Here is a 24,581-nt window from a genome sequence, read left to right as displayed (position 1 = left end):
GAGGTTAGTCCTACCTGATGACATGGTTAATAATGATGGTCAGAGGTTACCCCTACCTGATGACATGGTTAATAATGATGGTCAGAGGTTAGCCCTATCTGATGCCATGGTTAATAATGATGGTCAGAGGTTAGTCCTACCTGATGACATGGTTAATAATGATGGTCAGAGGTTAGCCCTACCTGATGACATGGTTAATAATGATGGTCAGAGGTTAGTCCTATCTGATGCCATGGTTAATAATGATGGCCAGAGGTTAGTCCTATCTGATGACATGGTTAATAATGATGGTCAGAGGTTACCCCTACCTGATGACATGGTTAATAATGATGGTCAGAGGTTAGCCCTATCTGATGCCATGGTTAATAATGATGGTCAGGGGTTAGTCCTATCTGATGACATGGTTAATAATGATGGTCAGAGGTTAGCCCTACCTGATGACATGGTTAATAATGATGGTCAGAGGTTAGCCCTATCTGATGCCATGGTTAATAATGATGGTCAGGGGTTAGTCCTATCTGATGACATGGTTAATAATGATGGTCAGAGGTTAGTCCTACCTGATGACATGGTTAATAATGATGGTCAGAGGTTAGTCCTATCTGATGACATGGTTAATAATGATGGTCAGAGGTTAGCCCTACCTGATGACATGGTTAATAATGATGGTCAGAGGTTAGCCCTACCTGATGCCATGGTTAATAATGATGGTCAGAGGTTAGTCCTACCTGATGACATGGTTAATAATGATGGTCAGAGGTTAGTCCTATCTGATGACATGGTTAATAATGATGGTCAGAGGTTAGCCCTACCTGATGACATGGTTAATAATGATGGTCAGAGGTTAGCCCTACCTGATGCCATGGTTAATAATGATGGTCAGAGGTTAGTCCTACCTGATGACATGGTTAATAATGATGGTCAGAGGTTAGTCCTATCTGATGACATGGTTAATAATGATGGTCAGAGGTTAGCCCTACCTGATGACATGGTTAATAATGATGGTCAGAGGTTAGCCCTACCTGATGACATGGTTAAAAATGATGGTCAGAGGTTAGCCCTACCTGATGACATGGTTAATAATGATGGGTTCTGGAGGCATCAGGAGAGCATGTAGACGCTGTGGGATCTCAGAGAACTTCATACGCTGGGTCTCAAAGATCTAGAACATAGATAAAAACAGAACTTTATTCATTTACTCAAGAACTGGACATGCAAGGATTCAATATTGTGCTTTGTATGTTTCAGCTATGGACAGTTAATAAGGATCATATGTCGGAGGTCTACAGTGTGTTTAGGCTAAGGACAACATAACAGGGCCATTTACCATAACCATAAAGATCATGAAATGGCAAATCCCATTACTTACATACTGTCCATCAGGTTATATAACAAAGCCTCAACATTACAGATACAAAAGTGGGGAAAAGACACTGGTTCTACTCTCCCTAAGAAAGGCTTATATCTTCCAACCAGCTGTGAACATAGAGACTTGCTACTCTCTGACCTTCTGCAGGTACTTGTCACAGTTGATGAACTCTGACCTGCCTCAGGTACATGTCACAGTTGATGAACTCTGACCTGCTGCAGGTACTTGTCACAGTTGATGAACTCTGACCTGCTGTAGGTACTTGTCACAGTTGATGAACTCTGACCTGCCTCAGGTACATGTCACAGTTGATGAACTCTGACCTGCTGTAGGTACTTGTCACAGTTGATGAACTCTGACCTGCTGTAGGTACTTGTCACAGTTGATGAACTCTCTCTCGTGGGGGTCCTGCAGCTTGTGGGTCTTAACGTACTGCCAGAGGGCCTGGATGATGACCGGCCTGGTCTGGGTGTGGATCCCCAACATACGGGCCAGGCGAGGGTCCAGCTTGAACTGAGGGGGCTGGGGAGGGGAGGGGAGGGAGAAGTGAAATTAGCTGTGACATTACACCATCAAACTGAAGACGCAAAAGACAAGCATGTATTTGGGAGAGATGTTGAGAAAGGTGCAGCAGTCACAAACGCCTGGTTCATACGCCTGGTCGTCATCAATAAAACCTCACATTAAGGTGAAGAGCATAGAACTACAAATGTCCAATTATTCCATGCAAAACAACTGCTCACATTTAGCTCAGAGTTATAACAGCAAGTAACTGCATACTTTCCACGATCAGTAAACATCAATTGATCGTGTAATTTACAGACACAATACGTGAGGATCTCTCTCAATATTGGCCACCATTAATTGGATATTTGAGTGATATGAAATAAAAAAGTGTACTCTACCCGACAAGTGGTTTAGGTAAATGTTCCATCCTTTGTGGGCTCTGCCTGTCAAGCAGCAGAAGGGCACATATGCCCATGTTGGCTAGCCTACTGTTGGCAAGTAATGTACTTTTCTCCAACCAACATACCTAGCTTACAACATTATCCCCTTTTTCAACGTTGTTTTTAAGAGCGTTCAACCGCAATTGCTTCTGGCAGACATGATAGGCTACATTGATTGATGGACCACGTCAAATTGGCTAGCTAGCTAATAACAGATCACGTCAATTATGCTAGTTAACAAGCTACCTTTCAGGAGATAAACTAGATACCATCTATAGTGGTGATGACTAGGGCTGTTGCGGTGACCGTATTACCGCCACACCGGCGGTCACGAGTTATGAAGGCAGTCAAATTCCACGTGACCGTTTAGTCAGGGTAATTAGGCTTCTCCAAGCTCTGATGCTACTGATGGTCATTAGTAGCCTACCAAACTTGCTAACTGCCTGGTACTCAGCACTCTATTGTCCCTCTAATCACTCTGACATCAATGCAAATGTATTCAAAAATCTAATCAAACACTTCATGAGAGCCCATGAGCTCATGTTAAGCAACATTTCAATAGGCTACGCAATTGCGCGAGAAAACAGAGTGATGTAAAAAGAGGAGGATCAGCTTTCTATAGGCTAGGCCTACTATATTTATTTCTCAACTTTCCTAATATTAAGCACATTGCTTATATTTACAACAGGAGTATAGCCTACCTGGCTGGCATGAAAATAAACCACGGGGAAAAGCGTCCTCCATTCGCTATTTAAGTGCATCGACATGTATTTTTTCCCACTACCCCTGTTTCGATACAGGTGCATGATAATGGTCCATTCTAAATCAAAACAAATTTAACATATTATTTAGTGTATGTAAAGACAAGATGAAATCAAGAACAGTCTGATAGGTGACAATATTAGCCTATAAATTGTGAATGATATATTATCACTTGTGAATGATGCCCATCTTAACAATGCCTTTTTTTTTGGCGACTTTTTCTAATCATAGTCACGCACCTCATGTAGCCTAGCCCATAGGCCTATATGTTTTAATAAGGTTTGTATCACAACTAAAGTGGCCAAATAACTTCTTAAAATTAAGCACATTAATCCACTTTACAAGGGGTGTAGAGCCTAACTGGCATACATAAGCAGCGTGTGAGTTTCAAGTTTGGGGAAGATAATTTATCATAAAAATGCACCTTTACAATAAAAGCATTACATGCATAATTGCATTTGCGGTCACTTTTGATAAATGGTGTTTTCCGCTAATGGAACATTTCCGCTTATAGCCTACTACCATGTGTGCATTGCTGCACTTATAATGTGAAGAAATAGCCTAATAGTTGATCAAAATGTTAAGCTAAACGTTCTGATCTGTTGCGTCAGCCACATTGCGCACATTTTTTGGGGGGGATGCTAGTGGTTGCATTAAATTTGGGATCTATCGCATCCCACAACTGTCCCAGACTATGTTTGGAATATTTATTTCTTGCACAGAATACAATGAGAGATAGTAGATGGACATAGGCTAGTGCTTTTGCTGTTCGTTAGGCCGACTCATCTAGTTGGCTGACGAAAAGTAAACGTGGACAGTTCTTCCAATATCTTCAATATGCACCTCGGAATTGGATAAGGGCACGTGCAGTTGCGTCCCCGATGTGTCTCTCTTCACTTGTAGCCTGTGAGAAAGACCCGAACCCGTGATGGGGAGCCATGTGAGTGAGAGGTGATGGGGAGCCATGTGAGTGAGAGGTGATGGGGAGCCATGTGAGTGAGAGGTGATTCGGAGCGCACAGCACTCAGGGAGAAGGGCACAACGGCCACTGGCCGCAAAAGGCATGGATTTTTTTTAGGTTGCATTACGGCCACACAAAGGGGATGCCGCCGTGAAATTCGAGGCATTATCAAGTGCTTGTCAAATTGTGAATGAGAGACTGATGAAGTGTGTAACGCCTGCGCAAAAAACAAAGCAGAGCTCATTCCTTTCAAGATACTTTTTTCAAATCATCATTAGTCACATCATGCAGCCTTACAATGTATTGAAAATCTAAACATATAGCCCAACGTTTATAGAACAACTAAAGTTACATTAATAACTAAATTATGCATATAGGAGGACCTATTTCTTTGTTAACCGCTCAACACAGAATAGCCACATGAGCGCACTCCCTCAAATCATTTGGAGAAAATATCCTTTCTATTTTATTCAGCTTTGTTCAATTGTTTTCTTCATACCATAAAATAATAACATGGAATTCTAAGCAAATCTTGTCCGCTAAATGAACTAGTGTAGCCCACAGCAATTTGGCCTAGCCACATCAGGACCTAACATAAGGACAACTCAGAGTATGCTATTCTGTTCTTCTGAAACAGACCACATTCTCTTCATATCATGCTTCTTTAGACCTGTCTAAAATAAATAATGGATGTATTGTGAAGGTGTAGGCTATATTACATGGATTTATTAGATTTTTTTATTTATTTTTATGTAGATGTTCCAAAGGTCAGCATCAATGGCTTGTAGGCTGTGTGTGGAAGCCAGGAGATGCTAAATGTGTCTGTTAATTAACGGTCAATTCCCTTGAGTCCGACAGCTATTTGCGTGACAATCACCGGCTGACGAAATTTCGTGACCGCCACAGGCCTAGTGATGACTGTCGTTTACCAGGACGAGTTGTGAATCAAAACAGGCTAGTCGCCGACGTCAAGCTCTTTCCAAAAAGCCTAACTATCTACACCCCTACTAACTATCTACACCCCTACTAACTATCTACACCCCTACTAACTATCTACACCCCTACTAACTATCTACACCCCTACTAACTATCTACACCCCTACTAACTATCTACACCCCTACTAACTATCTACACCCCTACTAACTATCTACACCCCTACTAACTATCTACACCCCTACTAACTATCTACACCCCTACTAACTATCTACACCCCTACTAACTATCTACACCCCTACTAACTATCTACACCCCTACTAACTATCTACACCCCTACTAACTATCTACACCCCTACTAACTATCTACACCCCTACTAACTATCTACACCCCTACTAACTATCTACACCCCTACTAACTATCTACACCCCTACTAACTATCTACACCCCTACTAACTATCTACACCCCTACTAACTATCTACACCCCTACTAACTATCTACACCCCTACTAACTATCTACACCCCTACTAACTATCTACACCCCTACTAACTATCTACACCCCTACTAACTATCTACACCCCTACTAACTATCTACACCCCTACTAACTATCTACACCCCTACTAACTATCTACACCCCTACTAACTATCTACACCCCTACTAACTATCTACACCCCTACTAACTATCTACACCCCTACTAACTATCTACACCCCTACTAACTATCTACACCCCTACTAACTATCTACACCCCTACTAACTATCTACACCCCTACTAACTATCTACACCCCTACTAACTATCTACACCCCTACTAACTATCTACACCCCTACTAACTATCTACACCCCTACTAACTATCTACACCCCTACTAACTATCTACACCCCTACTAACTATCTACACCCCTACTAACTATCTACACCCCTACTAACTATCTACACCCCTACTAACTATCTACATGCCAAATGGGTTGGCTACCCTAATGTATCTGAAACGACACGATCAACAGATGTTTTACTGATCATGAATAGCATGCATTTACTTGCTGTATAACTCTGATGACCGAGCTAAATGTGTGCAATTGTTTTGCATGGAATAATCGGACATTCGTAGTTCTGACTACGCTCTTCAAGAAGTGCTGATATTACAACCAAATAGTTAAAACATTACCTTTAGTGACAGCTAGAGGGAGTGTGTGAGGTTGTAGCAGGTTGTGAATCGAGGTGTGTTTACCTGGTAGTCCAGCATGAGCAGGACAGTGCAACGTACGCCCACATCACCTGGTCTCTTCACCTGGAACCCATCCGTCTCCTGAGTGGTTGCAGTCCTGTGCCACTAAACAATATTTTAAAAAACGTTACTAGTCCTTTTAGTTTCTTTAGAACAGAATATCATTAGAGAGATTACAATAGAGAAAGCGGTTAAGAAAAGTGGCAGTGGAAATTAGCTAATATTGATCGCCTTATTCATGAAAACAAATCTAATCATACATTTTTATATCCGAACATTAAACCGCATCTTCTTACCTCGACCAAGTGATTGTCAGGCCCATATAGGTCCTTGTCCAACTCGATGACCAGAGACTTGAAGAAAGAAGAGAACTTTCTCTTCTGCTTGGTGGCTTCATACTTGGACACAGCAGTCTGAGAAAGAAAACAATTATCAGATACATTTTACCAAGTTATAAACACACACACACAAGACACTAACCTTCAACACACACCCTCAATACACACAAACAAACGGCTACTAATTAGTCTTACATCTTCAAGCAGGCGCCCTTCGACACGCAGTTCCCATGATGCAACAGTGCCCTCTCCGTCTTCTGCGTCGGGCTTGGCAGGGTTGAAGGTGTTAGATATGAAGATACGAAGCTTTCGCTTTTGCTGAAACACAAAAAGCCCAGTCATGTTGAATTTCACTACCAAAATCTGTATTATCTTCAGAGCAAAACATGGGACGTGATGACCATGGAAAACTCCAGGTCCCATTTTATAGGCTACAACTCAGGCCCTGAGCTTTCCTGGTCAGGCCACCTTGTTGGTCAGGAAAAAATCCTGGGCCTGAACTGTAGCCTATAAAATCATCCCTGTCCATATAATGTTATTCATTAGGATCTAAAAGGCAACAATGATCCCAGATCAGCACTGTTGCTTTGAAATGCTTTATGAATACAGGCCTTGGCCCTAGTGAGGATATTACTCCATCTTTTTACCTTGATGGGTCTCTTGAGTGCCTCCTGGATGTCCAGGCGTTTCCTCATGATGGTCTGATCCAGCTTCCTCTCAAACGCCAGCAGGTCCATGTAGGCCTGAGACTCTGGCACCAGCTCCCGGATCCTCTGAGGTAGAATCTTATCCGCCATCTTCTTCTTCTTGGTACTGCAATAAAACAAAACAATACAGTGGGAGTTTATAAGGAACGAAAAGGCCTGTATTTAATCTTTTTTACAAAGATACGGTCAACTCTGAATGAGGACAAATAATTATAGTAAACTAATAATCATTTATAATATCCCTCATCTCCTGGTAGCAATGTAAAAGATCACTGTTGAAGTAAATCCATTCAAGCCTAAAATAACAAAATACTGACAGTTAGTCAGATCTTACTGTTGGTTGCGCTGTTGCTGGACCTGCTGGATCTGCTGGGGGGCAGGCCTCTTACGGGAGGGATCCATGACGCCAGGCATCCCTGGTCGGGACACGGGGCTGGAGCCGTAGCCTGGAGGCCCCATGGGCGGACCCTGTGGTGTCATACGGCTGGAGGGTGGCATCCCACCTGGTCTCTGGAGGGGGAGAGGAGAGACAGGGAGGGGTTAGAGTCTGGAGGAGAGGAGACAGGGAGGGGTTAGAGTCTGGAGGAGAGGAGAGACAGGGAGGGGTTAGAGTCTGGAGGAGAGGAGAGACAGGGAGGGGTTAGAGTCTGGAGGAGAGGAGAGACAGGGAGGGGTTAGAGTCTGGAGGAGAGGGAGGGGTTAGAGTCTGCAGGAGAGGGAGGGGTTAGAGTCTGGAGGAGAGGGAAAGATGGATGGTGTTTGATGATAGGAGAAAAGAGGAGAGGAAATAGGATAAAAGAGATGATAAAATGTAGAAGAGGAGAAAAGAGAGAAGTAAAGAGGTTGTGGTTGAAGGTAAACTCGATTAAGTATTCAATAATTTCACTGTGTATTTGAGATGGAATCAAGGCATTAGAATGTACCAGATGCCACCGAAATAAAGCTTATTCGGCGGGAGCGCCTGGCTGGCTCCTTTTTCTACTTGGCTGGCTACTCTATGCACACCGCAGATCATTTCTGTTCCGTACCATACCAGTCAGGGTCAAGGATGTGGCTTGGTGAGGACGGTAGTGGAAGGAATCGTACAAACAAGGTGATTCTCTGGATAGAGGCTGTTTCAATGGCATGAAAACTACGTTAAATTCCTCACCATTATTTATAAATAACTAAAGGACTCGAATAGGACAGGCATACAGGAAACATTGGTGAGCAAACAGGAAACATTGGTGAGCAAACAGGAAACATTGGTGAGCAAACAGGAAACATTGGTGAGCAAACAGGAAACATTGGTGAGCATACAGGAAACATTGGTGAGCAAACAGGAAACATTGGTGAGCATACAGGAAACATTGGTGAGCATACAGGAAACATTGGTGAGCATACAGGAGACATTGGTGAGCATACAGGAGACATTGGTGAGCATACAGGAGACATTGGTGAGCAGCAACAAGTGAATATAAATCCATGTTTTGAAATACGGGCAGACATGCTCTGATATTTGATGTAGAACGGAACTAAATTGAACAATCATTCAAGGACAATATAACAAACATCAGCACTAGCCAACACAATACAGATTGAATTAAAACAACCTTATATTGAATCAAGGCCACCTTATTTTGCATTCACAATAAAAAATATATTAGCCATCTTAAAATTGTAAATAAGAAACTAAATGTATATTTTCACTACCCAATAAAACATATTTCAGGTATAGGGATATAGGTGAAATACCCTGGAAATTTTACAGCAAAAAATCCCAATAAAAACGCTAACAACAAAAATCCTCCACAACACACAACCATTTCACTCACCAATCCATGTGCTAGGAACTCAAACAGGCGACTTCGTGTTTCTGAAAGCATGAGTGCTTATAGAGGCTGTAGCTACTAGGTATCTAGCAGGCAGAGGAAAGGACAGATGAGACCCCCTCAGAACATACCGGCAAGCCTCCAGCCATAGGCACACCCCTCTTTCCCTCTCCTCTCTGCAGCCTTGGATGGAGGGCTGTCTGATGTGTTCTGCTCACGTCAACGCTGATGCACTCTCTCTCCCTCTCTCTCTCCTTTCCCTCTCCTCTCCACAGACTTGGAGGGAGGGCTGTGAGCCTTGCTCATCAACGCTGATGTCCTCTGCCCTCTCCTAGAGCTGGGCAATATGGACAAAAACCCATATCGCGATAAGTTCACCCATTTTTTTGCAATAACGATAAATCAATAAATTATTTTTGGGGGTGCTAGCTGGGTGATATGGATAAAAAGTAATATCGTGATAAATGTAACCATTTTGCGCGACAACAAATACAACGATAAGAAAATGTTTTAATGGACAGTTACTTTCCATTAGCGGCAGGGCTCTAGACAATTTTCTTCCAGTGCCAAGTAAGACAACTGAGATGGTATAGCCTATGATTAAAAAAGTACGCTAGTTCATTCAACACACTCAGGAAATGCATGATTGATATTTTGATGTGCAACCTGTCAAAATATAATGCAGAATTAGGCTAACATTTATTTTTTGATCTTCAGAGAATTTGCCGACATCTTTGTTGGCAAATATAGGCTATATTATTCACCACCTGAGGAAGTGGGAACTCAAAACACTTCGCTAGATTGCTAACTGTAAAGATATTGCTGCTAGATAGATTAATCAATTAGCCTACACATGGCTATCAGTAAATGTAGGCTAATGTCCTACAAAAACGTTCCACCGCTAGGCATAGGCTACTTGATGTAGGCCTACTCACTGCAAATGGCGCGCTGCGCAGGCACATCAAAACCATACTAACTACAGCCTACACCAGTTGTAAAGTGGTTCCATGAACACAATATTAAGAGGTGAGAAATATATTATATACCAGTGGAGGCTCCTCAGAGGAGGAAGTGGAGGACTGTCCTCTGTGAATTTCATAAAAACAAAAATTGTAAAACATTTAAAAAAGTTATCCTTTTTAGATAAAACTATACCAAATAATTGATTAAAAACACACTTTTTTGCAATGAAGGTCTACAGTACCCTCAACAGCACTCTGTAGGGTAGCACCATGGTGTAGCCAGAGGACAGCTAGCTTCCGTCCTCCTCTGGGTACATTGACTTCAATACAAAACCTAGGAGGCTCATCGTTCTCACCCCCTTCCATAGACTTACACAGTAATTATGACAACTTCTGGAGGACGTCCTCCAACCTAGCTGAGCTCTTGCAGAATTAACTGACATGTTGTCCACCCAATCAAAGGATCAGATAATTAATCTAGTACTGAAAGCATAAGCTACAGCTAGCTAGCACTGCAGTGCATAAAACGTGGTGAGTAGTTGACTCAAAGAGCGAGAGACAATAGTTGTACAGTTTTGAACAAATACATTGCTTCCAAAAAATTTTTCACACTTACTTAGCAAATGCAGCTAACTAGTTTAGCCTACTCAAACAACCTGCTCAAACAGAGGGATGCTATGTTATCTAGCTGGCTATGTATATCCAACACAACACCGGAACACTTCCAAGCTGAGACCCAGAGACTGAAAAACAGCTTCTATCTCAAGGCCATCAGACTGTTAAATAGCCATCACTAGCACATTAGAGGCTGCTGCCGCCTATTGAAATCACTGGCCACTTTAAGAAATGGAACACTAGTCACTTTAATAAATGTTTACAGTCACTTTAATAATGTTTACATATCTTGCACTACTCATCTCATATGTATATACTGCATTCTATTCTATAATATTCTACTGTATCTTAGTCCATGCCGCTCTGTCATTGCTTGTCCATACAGTTGAAGTCGGAAGTTTACATACATCTTAGCCAAATACATTTATACTCAGTTTTTCACAATTCCTGACATTTAATCATAGTAAAAATTCCCTGTCTTAGGTCAGTTAGGATCACCACTTTATTTTAAGAATGTGAAATGTCAGAATAATAGTAGAGAGAATGATTTAGCAACGGTTGAGTGTTTTTGCAGCGCGAGTACTACAGTCGATGTGTTGATAGAACTTCGGCAGCCTTGTCCTCAAATTTGCTTTGTTAAATCCCCAGCTACAATAAATGCAGCCTCAGGATATGTGGTTTCCAGTTTGCATAAAATCCAGTGAAGTTCTTTGAGGGGGGGATATACACGGCCGTGACTATAACCGAAGAAAATTACCTTGGGAGATAATACGGTCGGCATTTGATTGTGAGGTATTCTAGATCGGGTGAACAGAAGGACTTGAGTTCCTGTATGTGACCACAATTACACCATGAGTCGTTAATCATGAAACACACACCACCGCCCTTCTGCTTCTCGGAGAGACATTTATTCCTGTCTGCGCGATGAACTGAGAACCCAACTGGCTGGACCGACTCAGACAGTATATCCTGGAAAGAAACCCTCGATCTGAGCTTGTCAACTTTGTTATCCAGAGACTGAACATTAGCGAGTAATATACTCTGAAGCGGTGGGTGGTGTGCGCGCCTCCTACGTCGGACCAGCAGGCCGCTCTGAGTACCTCCCCTCCGCCGGCATTGTTTTAGGTCGGCCTCTGGAATCAGTTCAATTGCCCTGGGGGGTGCGAACAAAGGATCCGCTTCGGGGAAAGTCGTATTCCTGGTCAGAATGCTGGTAGTGCTGGAGAGTTACCGCCGCTCTGATATCCAATAGTTCTTCCCAGCTGTATGTGTCACAGTGGGGAGAGGAAGTGAGTCAGCAGCCGATAGCCAAACAGGGACAGGCTGATACTTTCATAGAAGGTATCAACATAATGTATAGGATATTACTGTTGAACAAATAATGGTTTTAGAACAAATCTACAGGAACGTTGTGTAGCATAATCACCAAAAATAAACGACGTAACGCTAAATGCAATGTCGGTAATTTACCCTCTCCTGTACTGCAAGCTGCTGCCTCTCACTCTCTCTACGTCTGTATGTCTGTCAGTCTACAGACCACAACACCTGGGTCATGTTCATTAGGGCACACTGTGGCCAAATGTTTCAAAATGTTATTTAATGGAAAACAAAAATGAGCGTGCATTTACACAGGCAGTCCACTTCTGATTATTTTTCCTCTAATGGGTCATTTGACCAATCAGATCTGCTCTTTTGCCAATAACTGGGCAAAAGATCAGAATTGGGCTGCCTGTGTAAATGTAGCCTTATCGGATAAGATCAGTTCATTTCTACCTGTTTCAGTATGTTTGATATCTAATGAACATGACCCTGCACCCTACCTTCAGCCTCTGCTGAAAAGCTACCATCTGGTGCCCTTTATTTATCCCTACGTTTTCACAGTGGAGAACGTATTCTCACATTGGTCACCATAGTGATTTCAGTGAGTCATGTAGATAGACAAAGTTCTAAAGCAGAGGTTTGTGAATCTGTCAACTAATAAATGGGGTTGCTGGATGAGAGCTCACCACTGAAGCGTGCCTCAAAAGCTATATGAAAATATGTTTTCTTTATTGCCTGTCCATCTGCAAACCTTTTGCCCGGTCTTTGAGGTAGCAGAAGGACATTGCAGATAACATGCCAACAAAAATCAAGATGGATGTATCTTTTCAGTAATAAATGGACATTACTGTGTGTGAGTGGAATGAAGAATTCAACAACAACCATTCAATTCTCAATTAATCGTTTTGCACTCTATTCATCACATCTCTGTGCAACCTTGGATTTCTACACAACAACTGGGGAGTGGTTCTGAGGCTTACAGAATGGCAGAGTGACTAGGAAGGATGCCACTGCTGCTGTCGGTAAGGTATGCTTGTGTGATCCATGGCCCCAAAAAAGCTAGGGCCGGCTCTGACTGCATATGTGGGTACAGCTGTGGGTACATAAACCCCCAAGCCACTGCGACCCCACGTGTTCAGATATTGTGGTCCCCACCCACCCCCATCAAAGTTGCCCATCGCTGGGTTAGCTTACAAAAAACGCTGCCATAGACGTTTCAACTAACCTGCTCTTAATACTAACGGCATCAGAATGGCACTGCAATGGATAGCAGCCATTTTGTGTGTTTGTTTGCGCTGATCTTAACTGTTTTGGACATAATGTTTCCGCGATTGTTTCTTACGACCAAATAGAGTTTCATCAGAACAGCGATCACTAACCTCGATTTGGATGAAGATTCCTCCTTCAACGAGTCGGAGGCTCGGGACATACTGCTCACCACGGACAGACCAGGACATAATCCCTGAGACTCGGAAGCGAGAGAGGCCGACGTGCGGGCAACCTTGACAAAACTACGTTGGCGAGTAAATAAACCCCGTCTACCCTCCGTTCTATTGGCGAATGTACAATCACTGGAGAACAAACTGGACGAGCTCTGTTCGAGACTATCCTATCAACAGGACCTGAAGAACTGTAATATCCTGTGTTTCCCAGAGTCGTGGCTGAACGAGGACATGGATAATATACATCTAGCTGGTTTTTCTATGCATCGCCGCAGCAGCGTCGGGTAGGCTCAAGGGGGTAGGTGTGTGTTAACAACTGGTACGCAATCTCTAATATTAAAGGACGTCTCGAGGTTCTGCTCGGCTGAGTTAGAATACCTCATGATAAGCTGTAGACGATACTATTCAACAACAGTTGATCTATATTTTTCGTAGCAGTATATTTAACATCACAAATCGATGCTGGCACTAAGACCGAACTCAATGAGCTGTATGGGGCCATAAGCAAACAAGAAAATGCTCACCCAAAGCATTTTCCAGAAAACTGAAACCAGTCACCTAATTTCTACCAGCATGTCACCTGTGCAACTAGAGGTGAAAAAAATCTAGATCCTCTTTACTCCACACAGAGACGCATACAAAGCTCTCCCTCACGCTCCATTTGGAAAATCTGATCACAGTCGTGAAGAGGGCAAAACACGGCCCTTCCCCCCTCAGGACGCTGAACAGATTTGGCCTGGGTCCTCAGATCCTTAAAGTTCTACAGCTACACTATTGAGAGCGTCCCGACTCGCTGCATCACCGCCTGGTATGGCAACTGCTTGGCATCTGACCGCAAGGCGCTACAGAGGGTGGTGGGTACGGCCCAGTACATCACTGGGGCCGAGCTCCCTGCTATCCAGGACCTCTATACCAGGCGGTGTCAGAGAAAGGCCCTACAAATTGTCAGACTCCAGCCACCCAAGTCAAATTGTTCTCTCTGCTACCGCACGGTAAGCGGTACCGCTGCACCAAGTCTGGAACCAACAGGACCCTGAACAGCTTCTACCCCCCAAGCCATAAGACTGCTAAATAGTTAGTTAACCAATAGCTACCGGGACTATCTGCATTTACCCTTTTTGCAATAACTTTGACTCATCACATACGCTGCTGCTACTGTTTATCATCTGTCAATGTATTCCTAGTTATATCTACCTCGTCCCCCTGCACACAGACTCGGTACTGGTACCCCGTATATATAGGCAAGTTAACGTTACTCACTGCGTATCTACTACAGGTTTTACTTTTCTATTATTTCTCAATTTTGTTGGGAAGGGGCTGTAAGTAAGCATGTTACTTTGTTTTGGTCGCACTGTTACTCTATACCTATTGTTTACGAAGCATGTGGCGAATAAAATTTGATTTGTGTTCGTTCTCGATTCAGGGAAAAGGGTATCTTATAAATGTCCGTGTCCAGTTGCAGGTGGTTCTACAAAAACCAGAGAAAACTCAGAAAGATATTAATCAAAATGTTGTACCGCTCGAGTGTCACACAGTGCGACCAAAACAAAGACCTACACACAGGCAACCGACATTTATAAGATACCCTTTACTCCGGATCGAGAATTAAGAAAGTATCGTCAAGAACAGGTTAATTTAAACATCTATGACAATGTTTTGTATAAACCAACATTACCATGTAAAGCCCAGTAATAGAAACATAGTTATCACATATACTACATGACCAAAAGTATGTGGACACCTGCTCGTCAAACATCTCATTCCAAAATCATGGGCATTAATATGGAGTTGGTCCCCTGTTTGCTGCTATAACAGCCTCCACTCTTTGGGGAAGGCTTTCCACTAATTGTTGGAACATAGCTGCGGGGACTTGCTTCCATTCAGCCACAAGAGCATTAGTGAGGTAGGGCACCGATGTTGGGCGATTAGGCCTAGCTCACAGTCGGTGTTCCAATTCATCCCAAAGGTGTTCGATGGGGTTGAGGTCAGGGCTCTGTGCAGGCCAGTCAAGTTCTGCCACACCGATCTCGACAAACCATTTATGTATGGACCTCGCTTTGTGCACGGGGGCATTGTCACGCTGAAACTGGAAAATGCCTTCCCCAAACTGTTGCTACAAAGTTGGAAGCACAGAATCGTCTGGAATGTCATTGTATGCTGTAGCATTAAGATGTCCCTTTACTGGAACTAAGGGGCCTAGCCCGAACCATAAAAAACAGACCAAGACCATTATTCCTCCTACACCAAACTTTACAGTTAGCACTACGCATTGGGGCAGGTAGCATTCTCCTGGCATCCACCAAAACCAGATTCGTCCATCAGACTGCCAGATGTTTAAGCGTGATTCATCACTCCAGAGAACGCGTTTCCACTGCTCCAGAGTCCAATGACGGAGAGCTTGACACCACTCCGACCGACGCTTGGCATTGCACATGGTGATCTTAGGCTTGTGAGCGGCTGCTCGGCCATGGAAACCCATTTCACGAAGCTCCCGATGAACAGTTATTGTGCTGACGTTGCTTTCAGAAGCATTTTGGAACTCGGTACTGAGTGTTGCAACTGAGGACAGACGATTTTTATGCACTTCAGCACTCGGCGATCCCATTCTGTGAGCTTGTGTGGCCTACCACTTCGCGGCTGAGCCGTTGTTGCTCCTAGACATTTCCACTTCACAATAACAGGACTTACAGTTGACCGGGGCAGCTCTAGCAGGGCAGAAATTTGACGAACTGACTAGTTGGAAAGGTAGCATCCTATGACGGTGCCACGTTGAAAGTCACCGAGCTCTTCAGTAAGGCCATTCTACTGCCAATGTTTGTCTATGGAGATTGCATGGCTGTGTACTCAATGTTATACACCCGTCAGCAACGGGTGTGTCTGAAATAGCCAAGTCCACATAATTTTGGTGACTTAGTGCATCTGGTATACAATCTGTAGCAACTAGACAGGGCAAACCCATTTAGGTGATTTCTGGTATATCATCAAAATAAAAATCAATCACAGCACGTTTTTGGACTAATTCAGCAGTTTTTTTTTTAAATTGGAAATTAATGTTGAAAGTTCCATTTATATTCCTAAAACTGCAGTTGGAAATGATGTAACCAATATGCAGAATAATATAACCAATAACATATAACCAATATTCAGAAACAGTTTACGATATTGAGAACTTAAAAATGACTATGTACACATACATGTGCAACAATAGTATATATATTTTTTTAAACGAGCACCTTATAAACTGCACACGCACCAAAAACCCTGTTTTGGCAAGTGGCAATAAATCACTCATATCAATTAGGGGGGAAAAATCAGGTTGTATGCACTGTTGAAACTACCACTGCTCAAAAACCACACGGAATCTGGGAATAATGTGTACGTCATTAGTTAGAGGACAACTTGTAGAAGACACCCAGCTACATTTTAAAGTGTTGAATTTTGATTCAAGTGGGTCGCCAACGAGGTAAGTGTAACGTCATTTTTGTTGTTTCATCACTTCCATCGATATCATGTTGAAACAATAGAACGGGGACAAACATTTGGGGTGAATGCGCTGTTTAAACCAAAACTATTTAAAAAGAACCCGTGCACATGCGTCGATACTGTGTGTAAGACTGAGCGAGGTCTTGCATCTCGCTCATCTCAACATCTGCGGTGCTGCTCGTGGCAAGGTCATTTCGCTGAGCCTGCCTTTAAAATGTATAACTGCTTTTTAAGTGCTGCGACGGACAGGCGCGTATAACAAAACCAACCTGTTTACTAACCAGCACTATGTACATAGTCATTGAACATAATGTTTAGGCTACATACTGTTTAACTCACTTCATATGTATATACTGTATTCTAGTCAAGGCTCATCCTATATAACTACTGCTGTACATACCTTTTCTATTCATATACTGTCCATACTGTCTATACAAACCAATATATACACATATTTATATTCCGGGCTCTGACATTGCTCGTTCTGATATTTCTTTATTTCTTTCTTTTAACTTTTTGGGATGTGTGTGTGTGTGTGTATCGTTTTGTAATATAACTATACAGTGAGGGAAAAAAGTATTTGATCCCCTGCTGATTTCGTACATTTGCCCACTGACAAAGAAATGATCAGCCTATAATTTTAATGGTAGGTTTATTTGAATAGTGAGAGAGAGAATAACAACAAAAAAATCCAGAAAAACGCATGTCAAAAATGTTATAAGTTGATTTGCATTTTAATGAGGGAAATAAGTATTTGACCCCCTCTCAATCAGAATGATTTCTGGCTCCCAGGTGTCTTTTATACAGGTAACGAGCTGAGATTAGGAGCACACTCTTAAAGGGAGTGCTCCTAATCTCAGCTTGTTACCTGTATAAAAGACACCTGTCCACAGAAGCAAACAATCAATCAGATTCCAAACTCTCCACCATGGCCAAGACCAAAGAGCTCTCCAAGGATGTCAGGGACAAGATTGTAGACCTACACAAGGCTGGAATGGGCTACAAGACCATCGCCAAGCAGCTTGGTGAGAAGGTGACAACAGTTGGTGCGATTATTCGCAAATGGAAGAAACACAAAATAACCGTCAATCTCCCTCGGCCTGGGGCTCCATGCAAGATCTCACCTTGTGGAGTTGCAATGATCATGAGAACGGTGAGGAATCAGCCCAGAACTACACGGGAGGATCTTGTCAATGATCTCAAGGCAGCTGGGACCATAGTCACCAAGAAAACAATTGGTTACACACTACGCCGTGAAGGACTGAAATCCTGCAGCGCCCGCAAGGTCCCCCTGCTCAAGAAAGCACATATACAGGCCTGTCTGAAGTTTGCCAATGAACATCTGAATGATTCAGAGGAGAACTGGGTGAAAGTGTTGTGGTCAGATGAGACCAAAATCGAGCTCTTTGGCATCAACTCAACTCGCCGTGTTTGGAGTTGGAGGAATGCTGCCTATGACCCCAAGAACACCATCCCCACCGTCAAACATGGAGGTGGAAACATTATGCTTTGGGGGTGTTTTCCTGCTAAGGGGACAGGACAACTTCACCGCATCAAAGGGACGAGGCCATGTAACGTCAAATCTTGGGTGTGAACCACCTTCCCTCAGCCAGGGCATTGAAAATGGGTCGTGGATGGGTATTCCAGCATGACAATCATCCATAACACACGGCCAAGGCAACAAAGGAGTGGCTCAAGAAGAAGCACATTAAGGTCCTGTAGTGGCCTAGCCAGTCTCCAGACCTTAATCCCATAGAAAATCTGTGGAGGGAGCTGCAGGTTCGAGTTGCCAAACGTCAGCCTCGAAACCTTAATGACTTGGAGAAGATCTGCAAAGAGGAGTGGGACAAAATCCCTCCTGAGATGTGTGCAAACCTGGTGGCCAACTACAAGAAACGTCTGACCTCTGTGATTGCCAACAAGGGTTTTGCCACCAAGTACTAAGTCATGTTTTGACATGCGTTTTTCTGGATTTTTTTGGTTGTTATTCTGTCTCTCACTGTTCAAATAAACCTACCATTAAAATTATAGACTGATCATGTCTTTGTCAGTGGGCAAACGTACAAAATCAGCAGGGGATCAAATACTTTTTTCCCCATCACTGTATGTATATATTGGTGTGAACATACTTTTATTTTATTTATTTAAAGCAATTAATTTAATGTAAACTGTTATATTAACATCACCAATCTGAAGCAAAAAGGATGTAAAATTCCACTACATTTTATGTGGTGAAAATGTGAGCTTGTTTAACGTAGTAACATGTTTTTGTCTATAGGGAAACTAGCATAATATAACAATGTAATATGTCAATGTAATTCAATATTTAAAAAAATATATATGATAGTAAATGTAGCACACACATTTTAACAATTACATATATTTCTTCCTACTTTAACCATGGAGAGTTGACGTCCTTAGGACCACAGGTTGAGAACCACCGTTATAAAATCTTAGCAACAAATGTAAGCTCTCTTTGCCGACCAGTGCATCACGGGATTAACAACTTGGGTTGAATCATATTAGCTAGATTTGGCTGATTCAAAACAGAGGTTTGCCTAAAAAGTGTCAATGAATTATTAACAACTAGCTACCTAGCTAGATTACATTAGTTTAGATCAATGGTTCCCAAAGTGTGGGGGGCCCAGGGGTTACCAAACTGGGGGTCTTGGGGGGCCCAGGGGTTACCAAACTGGGGGTCCCCACCCCAAAAAAGGACTCAGTCCGGCTTTCAACTTACTCCTGAAAGTTGTAATAGTAGAATGCACAAGGTGCAATTTCGAAATTGGGTAGTGCATCATCAGTTTTCCTCTTGTCATGTTAGTCATTGCATTCCTTAGAAAGCTATTTATAACTTGTCAGAAACGTCCAGATCAACTAGCCCATGTCAGCTAACGCTTTTTTAGCTAGGTTTTTTAGCCCTTAGATTGTTGTAATGTTTGAGTCACTCAAATATAACATTGAATACACATTAGACATGGCAAAATGTATAGAATTGCAAGACAATTAGCTTTAAAACTGCAAAATGTTCTCTGTACCCCATGATAAAATGTATAGAACTGCAGGAAATAAGCCTTAAACCTGCAAAATGTTCTCTTCGCTAACAAGAGGGTAGGGCTGGGAGATATATCTAATTAATTTGATTAATTCCAATGTATGTTTTTGCGCGATATTCCAAATGCCTGTATCGCAAGAATCAAGGTTTTGTTATTTTTCGTATTTATGAGTGTTTATGTCTGTGTGTTCTCATGTTGTATTATTGGTCTAGTTTCCATTGCTCGGCACCTTATAATATAATATGCCATTTAGCAGACGCTTTTATCCAAAGCGACTTACAGTCATGCGTGCATACATTTTTGTGTATGGGTGGTCCCGGGGATCGAACCCACTACCTTGGCGTTACAAGCGCCGTGCTCTACCAGCTGAGCTACAGAGGACCACCTTCTCATTTACACCAGAGATCTGTATATAATGACGAGATCCACGTCTCCTCCCTAACAATGGGAGTCACTGTCCCCAAGGCATGAAGGCAGGCGTCAAGCTTAGGTGGAAAATAAGCCCACAGAAACGCATTGGCCTTTTTTGGACACATTTTTTGAGAGGTTCACTCTCGACTTCGTCTTTTTCTCTATGGTTTACACACACACACACCAAGCCCCTCCTCCTGCCACTCACAACAACAATGATGACAGATCACATCTTCCTCTTTGACAAGCGATTTCAACTTGCTATTTGCATTTGAGGTTTGGTCCAACAGAAAAGGGTCATATGGACACCAAAACACATTTGAGACATTATTTTACTGTAATAGAGGAGAATTTTACCCTTTTTACGTCTCAACTACTCAAATTATGCGCAGAGCAGACACTACTAAAATGAGAGAATCAATTAACATTGATTCTGGAAAATGAGTGCTCGGTTTGTTGCGCGCGGCATTGGGGTACCAGGTACCGCTAGCAGCATTTTAGACAAAGACTGTTATACTAGCTGTCTAGTCTGTTTTATAAAAGGTGCAATAAGCATAAAACAATTATATAAGGAATTGGCAACTTGTTCTCATTCTGAGAAATAAAGTAGGCCACTTGATTTCAACATCTGAACAAAGTAGACAGGCTAACATGCTTTTCAAACAGTTGAAGACAGACAGAAGGGTGTGTTCATAACAATTCAACTGTTCAACCATGTTAGCTAGCAAATAGATCCAAGTCGGCTAAACTTGAAATATAAAGATCACTAATCACTAGCACGTAGGCTTGAGAGATTGTTGATGAGACCTGTGTTAATTTTCTACAGCCTAATGCCTGCTACAAGAAGTTAGTCATTTTTAGTGAATGTGCATTATGCATGTTTCTGGTTACATTTGTAACAAAAAATGGCATTTTCATAGACTTGAATGCCAGATCAGTGATTACTGCAAAAAAAGCAGGTTAAACTATTTTGATAATTTAATTATTAGTGGGTTTTGGTTGTGGAAGGCTTATTTTTAGCCTATGTATAACTTCACAAGCCCTGAATTCATTCGATTATTGCTGACTGTTTGAAATGTAGTGTATTTTACCTTTAATTGTACAACAACGCTTATTTAGAGAAAACATGTTCCCCAATGCTGGAAGGAGGGCCTGAGTGAAAAAGTTTGGGAACATGACTACATTAACAGTAGAGACAAAGATTTTAACTAAACCAAGATAAGCTGTGGTCTGTAGTTTCCAATGGGAACAAATTAGTCATAGTGGGCAGAACAAGCAAGGAGGTGGGCAGGGCCAAGCACGAGCTAGCGAGATCCTATTGGCACGTCCTAGCATACCATCTGCATATTTCCGTTAGGGAACGCCTCCTCTGTGAAGTGTGTGCAATAACTAAATTCGCCTTTGCACTCCTTTTGCAAAGGGTAAAGTCTACAAAACGTGGTCCACTCTGTTCATAAAATATTTTAGTTTTGGGAATAGAAAACTGTATTGAGATCAAATGTTTCATTGATGAGAAAATGTGCAGAATGTCAGCCAAAATCCATCTCGATACATCTTCTCCCACTGCCGGCCAGTGGCCTTTCTCTCACTACCATATTTGTTAGTGAGTGGAAACACCAAGCAGATGCTTCACATTTATACATCTGGTGAAATATCTGTCTCATTGTTCTATTTGTGGTAGAGATGCAAACACCATCCACCTTTCATTCAATCATCTGCAGATGTTGCCAGAATATACAGACCCTACCGTTACGCTTGTTTATACGGAGCTGCACTGGGGTCAGAACGCAATCATGGTTACATTAAGACCCCATGGGGAGCAGCGCGAGATATGGGCTAAAAAACAACTCAATGCTTAACTGGCTAAAGTTGGCTAGCTTGCTAGTTACTTCCAGACAATTGAGAGAACACCTCACTGACCATTTTACTTGCCCTATAAGAGCTGGTTAGGCTGTTTTCATGTTATCTAGAGCGATAGTCAACGTTGCTGGCAACAATTTTATTACGTTTTTGGCTGACTTTTACTGACAGTCATATTCAACAGGTGTTGCACGTTCAAATTCAAATAGAAAATCTAATTTTATTTGTCACATGCGTTGAATACAACAGGTGTAGACCTTACCGTGAAATGCGCACTTACAAGCCCTTAACCAACAATGCAGTTAGGAAAAATAAGAGTTAAGAAAATATTTACTAAATAAACTAACATTTAAAAAAAGTAACAATACAATAACAATATATAAAGGTACCGGTAATGAGTCAATGTGCTGGGGTACAAGTTAGTCGAGGTAATATGTACATGTAGGTAGGATTATTCATCAGTTATTCTGCGCTCTTGCACACTCAGACAAGAGTACTCTGAAATCAGAGTAGATAGCCAGAGTGAATTTACTAACACACTCCTAATGTAACCATGATTGCGTTCTGACTCAAGTGCAACTCAGTGTGAACGGCAGTAATGATAGGGTCGGTATCTTCTGGCAACCGCGGATTTAATACTAGCCAGCTAACATTACTTTGCTAAATGCTATCTTGGTAGCTAACTAACACACGCCAAACAACTAGCAAATGGGCTAGTTAGTTAGACAGTTAGCTAGTTAGTTTAGCTAGAGTATTAGTTATAACCGCCACTTGGGGACAGACATATCATAACTAGCGCGGTAGGTGGTGGTGGTGGTAATCTACAAAGTGTAGCTAGCTACAATAAATCAAGGACGACAATCAGTAATCAGTAACGTTACGGGCCCACATCGTTAACTACATACCGTTAGTACAGTATAGGCTAGCTACCGCTTTGAAAAAGGCTTTGTTCTAGCTAGCTAACGTTAGCCGTTGAATCGTGGCTCACCGGGTATCCAGGCCCAGGCATCGGAGAGCGGTAAAGGTGGTTCTGTGCTCCCGATGAGGGTCCCATCCTTCCTCCAGGAGTTCCAGGTCCCATGCCTGGTCCTCCACCTTGCACCTGGGATCCGGGTCCCATTCCCCCGCCACCACCTCCCGTTGGAGCCGATTGAAAATTACCTCTGGCCGCCATCTCCCCTGGTTGTCTCCGCCGCCGGATAGTGGAACGGAACTATCGCGACACGCGAGAGGAGAGTAGCTGATGTAGCGGAGCGATTCTTTTTACAACAGTGACCTCTGCTGTTTAATTTCGATATAAGCAGCCCTTGATGTAGTAAACATTTTACAATCTACAGCAGCCAATGAAAGCAGTCTCAAAATAAAAACAACCAAATGCATTTAAAACCTTTCTGTATGGGGGCATACGGTTTCTCTGCCAAGGGGTCTCAGGAGTCTGGAGCTTTACAATTAGCACAGGTTATAAACCAGGTTAAAATGTTTTTATTACTGTATTTCTAGTATGTCTACCAGAGTTGTGGACTCGAGTCACATGACTTGGACTCGAGTCTGACTTGAGTCACACATTTGATGACTTGAAACTCAACTTGATTTGGAGCCTCAAGACTCGACTTTGATTTGAGACTGATGACTGGAAATTATCTGGCCAGGTTTTGTAATGTTTTGTCACTCATTTGATGGCACAGTCTACGTGGATTATGTTACACGCAGCCAGAGACAGTGGAACGCACACTCGGCACTCTGATTGGACCAGCAAACGGTCAATCAACACAGGTCGGGTGAGCTATCGAACAGATTGATGATTTGCGCAAACGTCAAATTATAGGGAGAGAGAGGATTGCCATAATAAATAAATATGCAGCTCCCAAAAATGTTGGTGATCAAGAATATTGACTGTTTACTTTGCAAGCTCATAAGCAATGGGGCAACAATTACTAGCATAGGCCTACTGGTCTTTTGGTATGTAAAAACTGCTTGACATTGATCATTTACTTATGACGCTTGCATTTTGAATTTGTTGTTAAAAATTAATTATTACCGTGGCGAAGACGCCAGTGGAGAGTGCCTTTTTTCTCTCTTGTTGAAATGCTTGCGGTTGCTTTCACACGTTTAAATGCATAGGGCCTGTGTGGTAAATCTGTATCCTATCTAATACTACAATAATTGCTAGCGTTTCATCATTCCATCCCCGTACCGTTAATTGCAACACGTAGATATTTCTGTTTCAAGTTTTATAGGCCTACGATACAGTTTCATTTTATAGCCAACTATTTCTTACCCTGCTCTGAGTGGGAGCGATGTTTATAGTGCACAAGAACGTTGGCAAGACTCATGGGGTAGAAGTTCTGTTTATTTAATTAAATGTATGGTTT

The 24,581-nt window shown here is 42.4% G+C and overlaps 1 protein-coding gene across 1 annotated transcript in view; it reads right to left on the bottom strand.

Moving 5' to 3' along the window:
• LOC311133623 (SWI/SNF-related matrix-associated actin-dependent regulator of chromatin subfamily D member 1) overlaps positions 1 to 23,395 on the bottom strand; it is a 31,651-nt gene extending 8,256 nt beyond the window's left edge. Inside the window, exons 1-8 of the mRNA XM_084167143.1 lie at positions 23,198 to 23,395; positions 7,584 to 7,759; positions 7,190 to 7,355; positions 6,738 to 6,860; positions 6,501 to 6,617; positions 6,208 to 6,309; positions 1,730 to 1,891; positions 1,065 to 1,162 (exon numbers count right to left, since the gene is read on the bottom strand). Of these exons, the coding sequence (XP_084023269.1) occupies positions 1,065 to 1,162; positions 1,730 to 1,891; positions 6,208 to 6,309; positions 6,501 to 6,617; positions 6,738 to 6,860; positions 7,190 to 7,355; positions 7,584 to 7,759; positions 23,198 to 23,383 (1,130 nt within the window). The 5' untranslated portion in view covers positions 23,384 to 23,395. The remainder of the gene's footprint in view (positions 1 to 1,064; positions 1,163 to 1,729; positions 1,892 to 6,207; positions 6,310 to 6,500; positions 6,618 to 6,737; positions 6,861 to 7,189; positions 7,356 to 7,583; positions 7,760 to 23,197) is intronic.
• Positions 23,396 to 24,581: the final 1,186 nt, after the last annotated feature.

This window comes from Coregonus lavaretus (assembly GCF_964263955.1).
Source record: "Coregonus lavaretus genome assembly, chromosome: 8".
Classification (NCBI taxonomy): domain Eukaryota; kingdom Metazoa; phylum Chordata; class Actinopteri; order Salmoniformes; family Salmonidae; genus Coregonus; species Coregonus lavaretus.
This window is presented reverse-complemented; position numbering and strand designations above follow the sequence as displayed.